The sequence below is a fragment of the Moschus berezovskii genome, chromosome 15 (genome assembly GCF_049115385.1).
Source record: "Moschus berezovskii isolate FMDL1 chromosome 15, NW_MosBer_1.0, whole genome shotgun sequence".
Classification (NCBI taxonomy): domain Eukaryota; kingdom Metazoa; phylum Chordata; class Mammalia; order Artiodactyla; family Moschidae; genus Moschus; species Moschus berezovskii.
This window is the reverse complement of record NC_142474.1, coordinates 4,205,545-4,220,853: the sequence shown is the minus strand read 5'-3', so window position 1 is coordinate 4,220,853 and position 15,309 is coordinate 4,205,545. Positions and strand designations below refer to the sequence as shown.

General features: G+C 50.3%; 1 protein-coding gene across 3 annotated transcripts in view; it reads right to left on the bottom strand.

The window, feature by feature from the left end:
• The window catches only part of ATP9A (ATPase phospholipid transporting 9A), a 135,356-nt gene that overhangs the window by 33,761 nt on the left and 86,286 nt on the right, over window positions 1-15,309 (bottom strand). For all 3 annotated transcript variants that reach the window (XM_055393700.2, XM_055393707.2, XM_055393716.2), the window contains exons 14-15: window positions 14,279-14,491; window positions 1,716-1,877 (exon numbers count right to left, since the gene is read on the bottom strand). In XM_055393700.2, coding sequence (XP_055249675.2) covers window positions 1,716-1,877; window positions 14,279-14,491 — 375 coding nt within the window. The remainder of the gene's footprint in view (window positions 1-1,715; window positions 1,878-14,278; window positions 14,492-15,309) is intronic.

Here is a 15,309-nt window from a genome sequence, read left to right as displayed (position 1 = left end):
CTGAGGCGTCTATCCTGAGAACTGAAAACAGGCACTTACATCCAGTTACATGCGTGTTCACAGCAACCAAAAGGTGGAAACAACCCAAATGTCCACTCATGGGTAAATGGATGAAATATGAAATATTATTCAGTCATAAAAAGCAATGAAGTATGGATACAGGCAACAACACAGATGAATCTCTAAAACATGAGGCTAAGTGAAAGCAGCCAGGGATATTATTGTGTGATCTCATTTACATGAAATACCAGAACAGGTAAATCCTAGGGATGGAAAGAAGACTGGAGACTTCCAAAGATGACAGGCAAGGAGGTTTGAGGAGTGACTGCTTAATGCCACGAGGTTTCCTTTTGGGGTGACGCAAATGCTTCAAAACTCAACAGAAGTGGTGGCTGTACGACATTATGAATGTACTGCTGGTGCTGCTGCTGCTAAGTCACGTCAGTCGTGTCCAACTGTGCGACCCCATAGACGGCAGCCCACAGGCTTCTCCGTCCCTCGGATTCTCCAGGCAAGAATACTGGAGTGGGTTGCCATCTCCTTCTCCAATGCATTAAAGTGAAAAGTGAAAGTGAAGTCGCTCAGTCGTGTCTGACTCCCAGTGACCCCGTGGACTGCAGCCCAGCAGGCTCCTCCGTCCATGGGATTTTCCAGGCAAGAGTATTGGAGTGGGTTGCCATTGCCTTCTCCGTATGAATGTTCAGTTCAATTCAGTCGCTCAGTCGTGTCCGACTCTTTGCGACCCCATGAATCACAGCACGCCAGGCCTCCCTGTCCATCACCAAATCCCGGAGTTCACTCAAACTCATGTCCACAGAGTCGGTGATGCCATCCAGCCATCTCATTCTCTGTCGTCCCCGACTCCTCCCACCCTCAATCCCTCGTAGCATGAGACTCTTTTCCAGTGAGTCAACTCGTCGCATGAGGTGGCCAAAGTATTGGAGCTTCAGCTTTAGCATCAGTCCTTCCAGTGAACACCCAGGATTGATCTCCTTTAGAATGGACTGGTTGGATCTCCTTGCAGTCCAAGGGACTCTCAAGACTCTTCTCCAGCATCACAGTTCAAAAGCATCAATTCTTCGTCGATCAGCTTTCTTCACAGTCCAACTCTCACATCCATACATGACAACGGGAAAAACCATTGCCTTGACTAGACGGACCTTGGTTGGCAAAGTAATGTCTCTGCTTTTTAATATATTATCAAGGTTGGTCATAACTTTCCTTCCAAGGAGCAAGCGTCTTTTAATTTCCTGCTGCAATCAGCATCTGCAGTGATTTTGGAGCCCCAAAAATAAAGTCTGACACTGTTTCCACTGTTTCCCCATCTATTTGCCATGATTAGACCTGTATGAATGTACTAGACGGTAATAATCATGTCAAGAATTTCACCACGATAGAAAAGAATATATTTTAATTGAATGAACAAATGTACGATGAGAAATGTATTATTAGTAAGAGCTGCCCGATCTACACTCATTAGACCTTTCACTCTGAAACGGGGTTGACCAAAAAGCTGAGCAGCCATCAGAGATCTGTCCAACTGGAGAGCACATTCTGTTTCTGTGGAGGGAACTGCACCGTCCTGCTAGTCTGAACAATACGTAATGCTAGAGGAAAGAAAGGCGAGAAAGGGCGTGCAGCCAGAGGCACACACCAGACTTAGGCCTGTTTTAAAAAACGAAACAATTTTTAGCCACAAAGGAAAGAGAACTCACCCTCACGATGACGCCCATGCGCTTGCTTTCGTAGGTAAAGGGGAAAAGCTGCAAGATGGTGAAGTTCAGGATCTGGTCGCCAGGGGTCCTCAGCTGCATGCAAGACTGGTCGCGGCCCACCAGCGCTAACCCCACACTGTCGGTCCACTGCACCAGGGCCACCTAGACGAGGCGAGGGCCAATGGTCAGACACACAGGCGGGCGCCCCAGCGCACGGCCACGCAAACGAGCAGGAAGGGGGATGGGGACACGGAGACGGGTGAGCTTGAGCGGAGCCTGCGCCCCTCGGGGAGGCCGCGCTGGCCCGGTGACACACCAGCACCCCGCTCAGGCCTGGGGGGGCCCCGGGCTCACGGCTGCCTCCTCTTCCCTAAAGCAGCCACGAGCCAGACCGTGGAGAGAGCTGTGCAGGTTCAAGGGTGACCAGCGCAAGCAGGGCTCCCGTCGGGAAGAACCTGCACCAAGCAAACTGCAAATGTTGGGAAAGAAGGAGCGTGACGCGGGTATGGTGGGAGGGGGAGCTCACGTCCAGGCTCCCCATTAAACTTCATGAATACCCAACTGGGAGGGAATCTGCAGGAGCTCTCCACTGGGCAGCTCTGCCCCCCAAGGGCACAGTGTCGGTTGTCACAGCCAAGCAGAGGGTGGACATTTGCTCCTGGCATCTTGTGGGGAGGCCAGGAACTGCTAAACATTCTACACCACATGGGACAGCCCCCCTCCTCGACAGAGAATCACCCCCACCCCACCCCACCCCACCCGGCAGGCCTGACAAGGGTGAGAATGCTGGTCCGTGCTGGCGAGGAGACCGAGGTTCAGAGAAGTTCCCAAGTTGTGAACGGTGACGTGCCGGGGCCCGAACCTGGAGTTCCCTGGTGCACAGCCATGCCCTCCACCGACCGCCCTCTGCACTTGCTGGGGAGCTGGCCCAGTCACCAGCTAAAGGGTTTTATAGCCTGAGCAAGGCCTGCCTCGCTGCCCATCAAAAAGCACAGAGGATGCAGATTCCAAGGTAAGGACCAGAGCACTGGGGACGGCACCCGGCAAGGGCCCGAGCCCCAGCTGGAGGTGGCTGCCCCCCGGGAATGGGGGTCCAGGGTGGGCACGGCTTCCAGCTTCTCAAGAAAAACCAGAAACCTGACCGTGTCCCCGAGTGTTCTCAACTTTTCAATGTAAGCAAGTAAGCTGCATGTTTTACATGCCCGGGAAGAAAATGAAACAGTCTGCAGATGAAGCTGGCCGGGGTCTTCAGGGAAAGAAGGAAAGGGTAGAAAGGGGGGACAGAGGGGGAGCTGGGAATGGGTGGCCACCCAGCCCCGACCCCCCGCTGCCACAGGAAGGGGGTCGGCAAGGATGAAGAGCTAGGTGTGCGGATGACGGCATCATTTACTTGTCAGAAGAGCCCACGGAGGCAGGAACTACCAACCAGCTCTACGTGCGGGATGAAACGGACAGAAACAGGAGGGGAGCTGCTCCCGACTGGCAGCTGCGACAGCTGAGATGAGGTCCAACCCCAGGTCCAGCAGGCCCGAGGTCCGAGACAAGCACCCAGCCTGGGCCATCCAGACGCCCGTTCTCAAAACACCAGGTGCATGCACATCAGCGCATCCTCAGTGAGTGCCTGGCCACCCCTGACTCCCCGTCGCCATCAGAAAGTTGACAGGAGGCACCGGAGGCAGAGTAAGAGCCCCAAACACACCCACCTCCTAATCCCCACCGACCTCCACCTCCTAATCTCCCACCAATCTCTATCTCTTAGTCCCCACCAACCTCCACCTCCAAAGAGAGGGCTAATCAAGTAACTTCTTTTTGATGTGGACCCGTTTTTAAGGCTTTATTGAGTTTGTTACGATACTGCTTCTGTTTTATGTTTTGGCTTTTGGGCCACAGGCGTGTGGGGTCTTAGCTCCCCAACCAGGGACGGACCCACATCCTCTGCACTGGAAGGTCACGGTATTAATCACTGGACTGCCAGGGAAGTCCCAAGTAGTAATTTATTTTTTGCTACTAACTTGCATAAGTCTTCGGAAACGTAGTCACGTAACTTTGTTCTAATCACTCTGAATTTCAGTATGGTCTGTCTTATCTGCTAAAAATTTTCTTTCAAAGTTTAAAATGAAAAAAATCAGTATTTTCAAAATCTCATCCATCTAAATGAAAAAAAAACACTGAGTAGTAGCTCAACTGGTAAAGAATCCATCTGCGATGCAGGAGACCCCAGTTCAATTCCTTGGTAGGGAAGATCCACTGGAGATCCATGGTATTCTTGGGCTTCCCTGGTGGCTCAGCTGGTAAAGAATCCGCCTGCAATGTGGGAGACCTGGGATTGATCCCTGAAGGGAAAGGCTACCGACTCCAGTGCTCTGGCCTGGAGAATTTCACAGTCCCTGGGCTCACAAAGAGTCAGACATGACTGAGTGCCTTTCACTTTCGTGTGCTTAAGTTAAAATGCTCACTGGGTAATACACATGAAGAGAAATTCCTTCCAGCTTTTCCTTTTCTCCATGTATTCTACCGAAATATTTTACCGTGTACATGTATTTCTTTTATTCTTAGCATTTTTAATTTTGATTACGTAAATAAATATCCCTACACAATGTGAGATATTATAAATACCTAGGACTATACAAGACTCAAAAGCTTGACTGAATTTACATCCTCCTTTACATAAGAATTTAGTAACAAAGAAAAAAATAATCCTTCCTCTGATGCTTTCTAACACGACTGCTAGGGAACAGATGTTTTTTTTCATCCTTGCTTTTAAACAACTATTATTTCACTCCTTAAAAACGTATTTAATTGTTTTGAAATGATGTGCAAAGTCTGAGATATTGGGCTTCAAGGACATACGCTAAGTCCCTGAAAGCCTATTCTTAATGTCAATCAAGGGGACTTCCCTGGTGGTCCGGTGGTTAAGAATCCACCTGCCAATGCAGAGGACACAGCTCCAATCCCTGGCCCAGGAAGGTTCCACATGCTGCGGAGCAACTAAGCCCATTTGCCACAACTAGTGAGCCCACACGCCCTGGACTTCGCGACAAGAGAGGTCCTTACAGTGAGAAGACGTGCACCGCGATGACGGCGGCACCCACTCGCTGCCCACGTGCAGCAACGTAGCCCCAGCACTGACCCGAAGAAAGAAGAAAGAAAAAGCAAGGATCCGAAACTCCGAGACGGGAAGCGGCTTTCAGGGCTGTGGGGGCAGTTCTGGCCTCAGCCAGCCCAGATGCCCCCTGGCACCGCCCCCACAGGACTGTGCTGGAAGGAAAGCTGAACCGGAAATCTCAAATGAGCACCAGTGACACGTATTCCCGGGAAGCATGAACTACAAGGGCGTGGAGACATCTCCGCCTGCTTTCCGCTACAGCAACCCCCCACCGCCCCCAGCTTCACCCCTGGGGTCCAAGGTCCTAATCAAAAGCTCGCAGGTCTCCCCAGGAGCTGATTCCAACAGGATATGAGCCCTGCGGGGGGCCTTTCTTTCTCACCTTCCACTCTCCTACTTCAACTAACATTAAATCAGCCTTAATTTAAAGCTGATTTCTATCAGAAGACATAAAATCCCCTGGGGCCTACTCACAGGAGAGCCATTTTGAATGGGGGGCTATCTAGGTCTTCTCAACTGCGGTGGGGACAGACATTTCAGGGGTCAAGAAGGGATGCTAGCTATCCCTTCCCAGAACAAGAGGATGTGAATAAGACTACTTCTTCTCCTAGGCAGTCAGAGTTTTAGTTCAAAAGAACCATTCCATATTGCCAAGTCATCAAGTCTCACCTGAGCTATCACTGAGTCTCACTGAGTAGGGGTCTCAGAGGGCCTTGGGTGAAACTATCTAGAGGTCAAAGCGGCAGCAGAAAAAGACATCGCGTAAGGTGGCTCAGTGCTAAAGAATCAGCCTGCCAACGCAGGAGACACAGGTTCGATCCCTACATAGTGAGGATCCCCTGGAGAAGGAAATGGCAACCCGCTCCAGTACTCTTGCCTGAAGAATCCCATGGACAGAGGAGCCTGGCGGGCTACAATCCATGAGGTCACAAAGAGTTGGACAAGACTGAGCGTTCACGCATGCATAAGGTAAATGAATAAGTTAAGAATCAAAGGCAAATGCTAGAAACCAAGAAAGTGCCAGAGGCAGGATCTGGCTCTGTGAGTTGGCTGCATACTCCAGTTTGAGTCAGGGGAAAAAAAAAAAACAGAGTCTGCTACTCTACCCTGCCCCCATGAAAATAAAAGCCTATCTGAAGAATTCTCGCCAGAGCTGCCCATGAAAGGGCTTTTTCATCATTTGTTGGTCAGCAATGAGCCATCTGTGATAAGTTTTAATAATTTTCCCTTTGTACCTGGGAAAGTGTGCTTGGGAATTATGCCAGGCAGGCTAAAGAGCCTTGAATTCTTGTGAAAAGCAGGATACATGCGAAACAGAAGAACATGCACAAATCCACGATCTGATTTATTAATAAAAGGGTTCTTTGGTGGCCTTCAATCAGATAAACAGCCAGGCTTGCAAAGAGTGGCCAGTCTCCCTGAAGCCAGCCTTTCAGGATTATAAATGTGTCCACAGACCTAGGGTATTCTCTACTGAAGAAGTAAGTTTCATAAACTGCCATACGAGCCAGCAGTCCCACCACAGGGCGTGTACCCTGAAAAAGCGTAACTGACGACGACACAGACACCCCCACACTGACTGCAGCGCTGCTTACAGCAGCGGGACAGGCGGCGGCCCGGACGCCCATCGCAAGGCGGGCGGGCAGAGAAGTGACGGCGCACGCGCGGCCCGGACGCCCATCGCAAGGCGGGCGGGCAGAGAAGTGACGGCGCACGCGCACCACGGGGTATTACGCAGCCACTAAAGGAACTAAGATGTGAGTCCGTACCAACGAGCTGGATGAACTTAGAGCCTATTGTACAGAGTGAAGTAAGTCAGAAAGAAACAAATACCACATATTAAAGCACACACATGCGATTCAGAAGAACGGCACTACTGATGAACATCTCTGCAGGGCAGGAAAAGACACTCAGACGCAGAGAACAGGCTTGAGGACAGAGTAGGGGCAGCAGAGGGTGGCACTGAAATACACACATCATCACACACCAAACGGAGAGCTACCAGGAAGTGACCGTGTAACACAAGCAGCTCAATCCGAGGCCCTGTGACAACCCAGAGGGGTGGGGCGGGAGGCGGGAGGGGGGCTCAAGAGGGAGGGGACATGTGAACACCTGTGGCCGATTCACGGTGATGTATGGCAGACACCCAGGACAACACTGGAACGCAATTATCCTCCAAAAATAAAGTTTTAAAAAAACAAACAGGTTCCAAAATGTGCCACACCATGGTTGCAGGTTTGACTGTCGACAGGAATAGGGCAGGCAGTGGACCGGGGCGGGGCAGGGCGGGAGTGCAGGGCGCCTGGGGAAACAAGAGGCAGCAGCCACCCCACTTGGCTCATGGCTGCCAGGCAGAAAGTGGACTCAGTCTTTCCAGGTTCTGATCTTTCTCAGGAGAAGCTGACTCTTACAGAACGCTAAGTGATTTTTAAAGTTTGCTGATTTAAAAAAAAAAAAACCATCATGGAGCCAGCAACGTTTAAGAATCAGTGCACAGGTGGTTTCCCTGGGGGTCCAGTAGTGAAGACTAAGCTTATACTGCCGGGGATGCAGGTTTAATAGCTGGTCGGGGAACTAAGGTCCTGCCCACCACGTAGTGCAGCTAAAACATTTTTTTCACAAAGAATCAGCGGACAAGGCAGTAGAATAAAGGGCCACTCCCTGATCTAAATTTCCTTGATCTTATACTCAAAATTCAGCCTCCTTTCACTTAACTCTGATGAAAACGAATATCTGAGAAAGAAGGATGGCATCCCCTCCATTAACATTGAGCCCTTTAGAAACGACTATTAATCGTTGCTGGCCAAAACTGACACGACACGGGACACAACTTTCGCATCTGTCCACGGATGAGCTCAAACCAAACAAGGCTAATACGACAGTTTCCTAGTGTCCCCCACAACCCCACGGTCCTGCCATACACAGGACCCCTCTCTTCTGAGCAACCGAACTCCTATTTCAAGATTCCACCCGGCGGTTAATAAAGACACTGATGAAGGGTTTTTATCAAGTTCCCGACCGCTGTTCTCTGACCTCACCCTCGAGCCCGAGGGCCTGGCAAACGTGACGGTGGAGCTCCATCAGCCTCCCAAACCACTCTGCGTCAACACTCCACGCTCCCCCGTGCACACGTCTGAATGCTGGCATTGTCCGTGGCCTGGGGCCAAGATGCAGGCACCAGGAGGCGTTCAGGAGAGACAGGGATGCAGTCGTGGAGGGAAGAAAAAAACCCTCAAGGCTGCAAACAGACTGGGAAGTTGCCAGCCCCTCCTCAAGGCCATGAGCTTCCCTTCTCCTATAGCTTTTCTCCCCACTCTTTGCAACCAGGCTAAGAAAACACAAAATAAGACAACTGGGACCTTTCGTGCACGCCGCGATGTGCAGGGGACTGAGGACGCAAGGCTCTCCACCACGGCATTATTCATGACGGCCAAGAGAGGGGCCCACCGAAATGTTATGCTTGGGAGACAGGAAAAATAATCTGTGGTGTATCTCAGCAGTCAGTAAGAATCTTCCTATCATAGACAGTTACCGGAAAGGGATAATGCAAGGGAACAAGTCAAGGTCGTTACACACACAAGGTATACACACACACACACACACACACACACGTACAAGGGAGAGGTAGCAAAAACATCAAAATATTTTTGGCTTTTTCGTTCTTTTTTTGTTTTTCTATAAAAAGCTCTTGCTACTGTTTTCTTTTATATATATGTAATTTACTTATTTTTGGCTGTGCTGGGTCTTCATCGCTGCACAGGCTTTTCTCTCATTGCAAAGAGCAGGGCTTATTCTCAAGTAGCAGTACTTCGGTGGTTTCTCTTGTCACAAAGCCAGGCTCTGGGGCGCACGGGCTCCGTCGTCCCCCGGCATGGGGGATCTTCTCAGATCAAAGAGTGAACCCTGTCTCCTGCACTGGCAGGCGGATTCTTTACCACTGAGCCCCCAGGGAAGCCCTGTTACTCTAATAATGAGTGCGTGCTGAGTTGCTTCAGTCGTGTCCGACTCTGCAACCCCATGTACTGTAGCCCGCCAGGCTCCTCTGTTCATGGGATTCTCCAGGCAAGAAGATCAGAGTGGGGAACAAAATGTAAAATCCACTTCTAGAGCAGCTGTGCCTTCACTGCACTCCCCTTTTTTATGTCACCCCGTCTGCGTTACTCCCAGCCCCTGACATTTTAATGGATGCAGGGATGATCTCCATCTCCGGAGTCTGTAGAATCCCCCTCCACCGCACCCCACCTCTGATAGTGCCAAACATCCTCGAGAGGATGGGATGCGGTCAGGGTGGAAGCACGTGTGCTGGAGCCTCTGGGGGCCACTTCTCCCCAGCAGACTTCATCCATTTCACTTCCCTGGGGAGTACTGGGGCGGGGGAGAGCGCTGCCCCTAGGCTGTAATCAATAGCTGAATAAAGACACTTCAAGGCTTCCCAGACAGAATATGCACAGGAAACAAATTTAGGAAATCCTGCTCTCTGTTACAGGAAACGAATCCTGGGCCAACTGGTAGGAATTACTCCAGCAGCTCCAAAGTAAAACGGATACTGGCTTCTGTATGTATTCCATCAACTGACCTTGCCCGCACCAGCGAGGCTTCATTGATATAGAATTTCAAAGGTAGGATTCTAGACCCCGCTGCTCCTACATGAAATCCCACAGAGATCTGGAAACAGGACGACTTTCTGCAAGATTTCATTGGCAGCCGATTCGGCCAACTTTCTGTCAGATGGTCTATTTACAGAAACAGACTTCTCTTTTGAGGTATGCATCTTTTGAAGTAGTTTAAAAGGTTGGTGGGGAAAATATTAACAGTGGTTACACCTTGTAGTTGGGCTTCCCTGGTGGCTCAGTGGTAAAGAATCCACCTGCCAGTGCAGGAGACTTGGGTTCAGTCCCTGATCTGGGAAGATCCCCTGGAGGAGGAAATGGCAACCCACTCCAGTATTCTTGCCTGGATAATCCCATGGACAGAGGAGCCTGGTAGGCTACAGTCCACAGGGTCAAAACCAACAGGTGGACACAACTTAGCAACTGAACAACACCACACCCTCAGTTAGTAGGGTTTTGGCTTACCTTTTTTCTTCTCTATATTTTCATATATTCATATTTTCTTCTCTATATTTTCATATATTCTCTATATTTTCATATAGAATAAATGAAATAACTGTGTAATAAAAAAAATAAAAGTCATGGGGAAAAGGAAACCAAGAAAGTAACACTGAGCTCTATGAAGACACCAAAGACCAAAAGATATCTTTTAAAAAAGAAACACTATTCAGAATCTTAGCAAAACAGAACAAATCTGAATCCAAAGGTGATTATCGGACAGCAGAGATAAAGGGCTCTTCTCTTTAACAAAAAAGGAGCTGAAAAGCACACAGCATTCCATGGAAGATTTACCTTCGCGGAAAAACCTTTGCACAGCCCTAAAACAAATATATCAAAGTTCAGCAGGAACCAGGGGTGTGGGGCAGGCATTAAAGACCACCACAGATGCATGTCAATGGTCAACAGGAGCCCAGAGGCACAAGTGCTCATCCAACCACCAACATTTGGAACCTGTTCGATTTAAATTCTACCAAATACCCACAAGCTTCTGGTTCCCAGTCCATAACTACCAAGATTCAGGTCCTTTCTCACATGGCCATTCAGTGGTATCATCCTCCCATTCCCAAATGGAAAACCAAAATCAAGCGGACAGACCCCGGTAAGGAAACAGTGACAAACGTGACAGGCCTTTGGTTCAGGGCAGAAGCCCCGAGAGACTGGGAGACTCGTCCACACCTACAGTCCCTCCCTCCTCTTCTCTTTCTGCAAACAATTCCCATCTCAGAATGTGGCCAAGGGCTACCACATCTCTCACCCCTAAAAAGCCTGGTTCACGTATCAGTGGTCATGGATCAACTGGGCGTCACAGTTCGAGCTCTTCCACAAATACCGAGCAGACAGGAAGGAGGAATCTCCCAGGGACACATTCCATTGCCCCAGAGAAGGAGGAAGAAAGGACCTCACCGGGAAAGACGCACCCAAGTGTCCTTGCTGACCTCTGGAGAAGATTCCCGCTGTGCCTCCCTCGACCACCTCAACCACTGGCTCACTGATGTTCTCAGAGGGGTCCAGACCTTCAAAACACATGAATGAGTGTCAGCCCGAATTCCTTCCTTCCCAGGAACAGTTCAGCCGAATGGGGCATAGCAGAAAAGCCTGCTTCTGTTAGGGGAAGCGCACTGAAGCCCCCCACCCTGACCAGGCACCATAGTAACCATCTGCACAACAGGAGGTCCCAGTAAGGAACACGAAACTAGCCAGCCACCACCCAGCGGAGGAGTTCGGGAGAGGCCAAAAGGAGACGCCACGTGTCCCACCACCTCCCAGAATCCTTCTCACTGGCAACCGTTTTGGCTGAGCAATTCGTGTGCTACCAGAAAGAAGCCTGAGTCAGAATGACTAGCCAGAGAAAACCTGGAAACCAGTCCCATCACCATAAAACCCGAGGCTGGGAGCCACACGGCGGAGCAGTTCTCCTGGCTCCCTTACCCTCCTGCTCTCTCCCGGGGTGCCCCTTCCCAATAAAGTCTCCAGCATGTGTGTCTCTTTGGACAATTCTTTTCCGAGTATTAGACAAGAGCCCGCTCTTAGGCCCTGGAAGAGGTTTCCCTTCCTGCAACATCTCCTTTAACCCCACCTACCACGGCTTTTGTCTACAATCTGTTCAACCACACCCTTTACCAGGAGGCTGAAGGCTGAGCCAGCAAGAGCAGGTGCTGCCTGGGTCCAACATCTGGTGCTCACCAGCTGTGCAACGTTGGCCAAGTTGCTTACCCTCTCTCTGCGTCCATCTCCTCATCTGTAAATCAGAGGTCATGGTAGAAACCACCTCCCAATGCTGTTGGAAGCATTGAACAGTAAGTCACTGACATGGATCAGACAGTAAAGAATCCGCCTACAATGTGGGAGACCCGGGTTCCATCCCTGAGTGAGGAAGATCCCCTGGAGAAGGGAATGGCAACCCACTCCAGTCCTCTTGCCTGGAGAATTCCATGCACAGAGGAGCCTGGTGGGCTACAGTCCATGGGGTCACAAAGAGTCAGATATGACCGAGTAACTAATACTTTCAGCACTTTCCCAAAGCTGCTGTAAGCATTAAATAATAATAGAGACAAAGTTTCAAACAATTCCAGGTAAATGTCAACTGTCACTGTTGTTCAGTAACCCAGTTATGTCCAACTTCTTGTGATTTCACGGACTGCAGCACACCAGCCCTCCCTGTCACTCACCATCTCCCCAAGTTTGCCCAAGTTCACGGCCCTTGCATCAGTGATACCATCCAGCCACCTATCTCATCCTCTGACGCCCTCTTCTCCTTCTGCCCTCAATCTTTCCCAGCATCAGGGGCTTTTCCAATGAGTCAACTGTCATCACACACATATTAAAAAAAAACAACAACACTTCATGTACCACAGAAGCCCCTCCCTCCTTCTTGAAATTAATAATAATAATAATAGTTGGGATTCCCTGCAACACTGGTGGAAGAATTAAATGGCTTAAAAAAAAAATCCTGGGACGCACTCTTGTATTTTACATAAACATATTCATTCAGTTTGACCCGTGGGATTTATTGACCATTTACCAGAAGCCTCACAACACCCTCCTGTGGGTCCCATGCCACAGACCCACTGTGGAGATAGGAAACCTCCCCAGGTGTGGAGCTGGGAACCCAGGATCCACGTGCTCAGCTGTCTCACTCCAGCTGTCCCTACGGACGTGGCCTGGTGTCTTATTTAACGTAGACTCCTGGTGCCTGGCCCATGGGAGGCCCTCTAACATACCTGGTGAAATCACGAACCCAGTTACACCATTTCTACAAACATCAGGTGCAAGGATGCCCATTAGAAATGTTTCTAACTACCACTGCTTGAAATTAAGGTATAATCTAAATTCCAGAAATAGGAGCACAGTTAAAAGATGTTACGGTCCATTCATGGGCAGTAAATCTGAAGAACTGTATTCTAATAATATTCAACAAAATTTGGAAATAGTCATGATAAAATATGAAGTGAAAAAAAGGAGGATGCAAAACCCTTGCCAATATTAAAATTCTCCCTTTTTTAAGAAAAAATACATTAAAACCTAGTAGAGGGGCTATATATCAAATTAATGAAGACTGATATCTAGTGGTGTCTAAAAATGGTTTAGTGAAAGGTTTAGCAGAAAAGTGAAATAATCTGGGCTCTGAAAACAAACTCTGGTTAAAGCCCTCACCCTATCACCCAGGGGGCTGGTGTTATGAGTCAGTCACAGAAAATGGCGACTTCACCCGGAAGAAAAGTTTTCTAGGGGACACCACCTTAGCCAAGAAACCTATGTTAGAACCTCTGAGAGTGGGACATGCCAACATCGTGTGACTTCAGATACCAAGGCCAGTGCCAGAAACGCATAACCTGAGGCAACATCATACGCAAAGCTCAGACAGACACAAGCTGAAGGACACGCTATAAAACCGAGGTTAAACATCACGTTAACGTGACCCAGTAATCCCGCTCCTACACGCACACCGAGGGAAGTGAACACACGTGTCCACACAAAAGCCTAGACACAGATGTTCAAATACATGTAAACATTCCACAGGTCCATCAACCAAACAACGGATCAGAACACAGCATTATCCATTCGAAAGCATACAGTTCATTCAGAACAAGGCATGAAGTACTGATACACACCACTTCACTGATTAACCTTGAAAACACATGGAAGTGAAAGAAACGAGGCAAAAATGAGACCCAGTGGACGTTTCCATTTGCCGGCAATGTCCAGAACAGGCCAGTCGACCGAGACAGAAGGCGGGTCAGGGTTTGCCTGGACTGCGGGGGAATGGTGGGGATCCGTGGGAAGACTGGAACGGAGGGCTTCCTTCTGGGGTGGTGAAATGTACTAAAGCCGACTGTGGTGGGGGCTTGCCTGGTGGCCCAGGGGTTAAGAATCCGCCTTCCAATGCAGGGGACACAGGTTCGATCCCTGGTCCGGGAACTAAGGCCCCACATGCTGTCAGGCAGCAAAGCCCACACGCAGCAACGACTGGGTCCAAGCACCAGGACGAAGACCCTGTGCGCCCAAAATAAATAAAAATTCACCAATCAATCAAATGAGGTCAACTGCGGTGAGGTTACAGCACGCCACGAAAATACTACTAAGAACACTGAGCTGTATTTCTGTTAAACGGGCAACTGCATGCTATGTGGATTATATCAATAAAGCTTTTTGAAGGAATGTGGCTCTTTAAGGGACCTGTGTCCCGTGCGCTGGCCGTCTGACCCACACAGATCCCTTGCTCTGCCCTGATTTATGATGCATCTCAAGGTCAAGACTGCTCCCTCCGGAGGGAGGGCGGGGACTTTAGGAACCCCGCATCAACCCGGCTCCTCCCGGCGCAGGCGGCGGGCGCGCGCGGGGCTTACCTCGTCCGGGCTGGACGCCTGGTACACGCGGCAGGAGTCCTCGTACTGCTTCTCGGCCTCGGCCTGGTCGGTGACGCCGTTGGACTCGTACACGGGGGTGACGTTGTGGCAGAGCGCGATGGCCTTGACCGCTTCGTGCACGCGGCTGCTCATGGTCCGCCGCACCTTGGTGGTCGGCGCGGAGCCCTTCTGAGCCGGCGGGTCCTGGGGCTGCTGCGGAAGGGAAAGCCAGCGAGGAGGACCGGGTCACCGAGGGGCCTCCAGGGAGGGAGGGCCGGCGGACTCGCGGCTGCCCTCCCGCCCGCTCCAGCACGTGCCACCCTAGGCGTCGTCACTGGGGCTCAGCCAAAACCAACAAACACAAAATAAACAGGCAGAAATGACAATCTAGGGGGTGGGGGCGATTCTACCCGAGAATGCTGGGTGGTGTCGGGGGCTCCGCTACACTTCCAGCCATGCTGGTGTTTCAGACCAGGGCTCTGGACCTCAGCACTGCTGACATTTGGGGCTCCCCTGGGGGCTCAGTGGTAAAGAATCTGCCTGCCAGTGCAGGAGACGCAAGTTTGATCCATGGGTCAGGAAGATTCCCTGGAAAAGGAAATGGCAACCCACTCCAGTATTCTTGCCTTGGGAATCCCATGGACAGAGGAGCCTGGTGGGCTACAGTCCACGGGGTCCCAGAAGAGATGGACACGACTGAGCGACTAACAGCAACTGCTGACACTTGAGAAGGATAATTCTCTATTGGGGGGGGCGGGCATACTGTGGGTAGCACATGCTTAGCAGCTTCTGTCTCCATCTTCTAGACTCCAAAAACAACCCCAAGTGTCACAGGAGAACAAACAGAAAATGTCTTCAGAGGTTGCCAAATGCCCCATGGAGACCAAAATCCTGCCCAGTTTAGAGCCACCGCTTTAACTGTACATTCCTCGCAGTTTAAAATGGAAGACAGCCTCAACGGGGCTCTAGGGTGCGATGAGCATCCCAGGGCAGATCAGGGAGAACGTCCGTAACAACACACTGCAAAATGT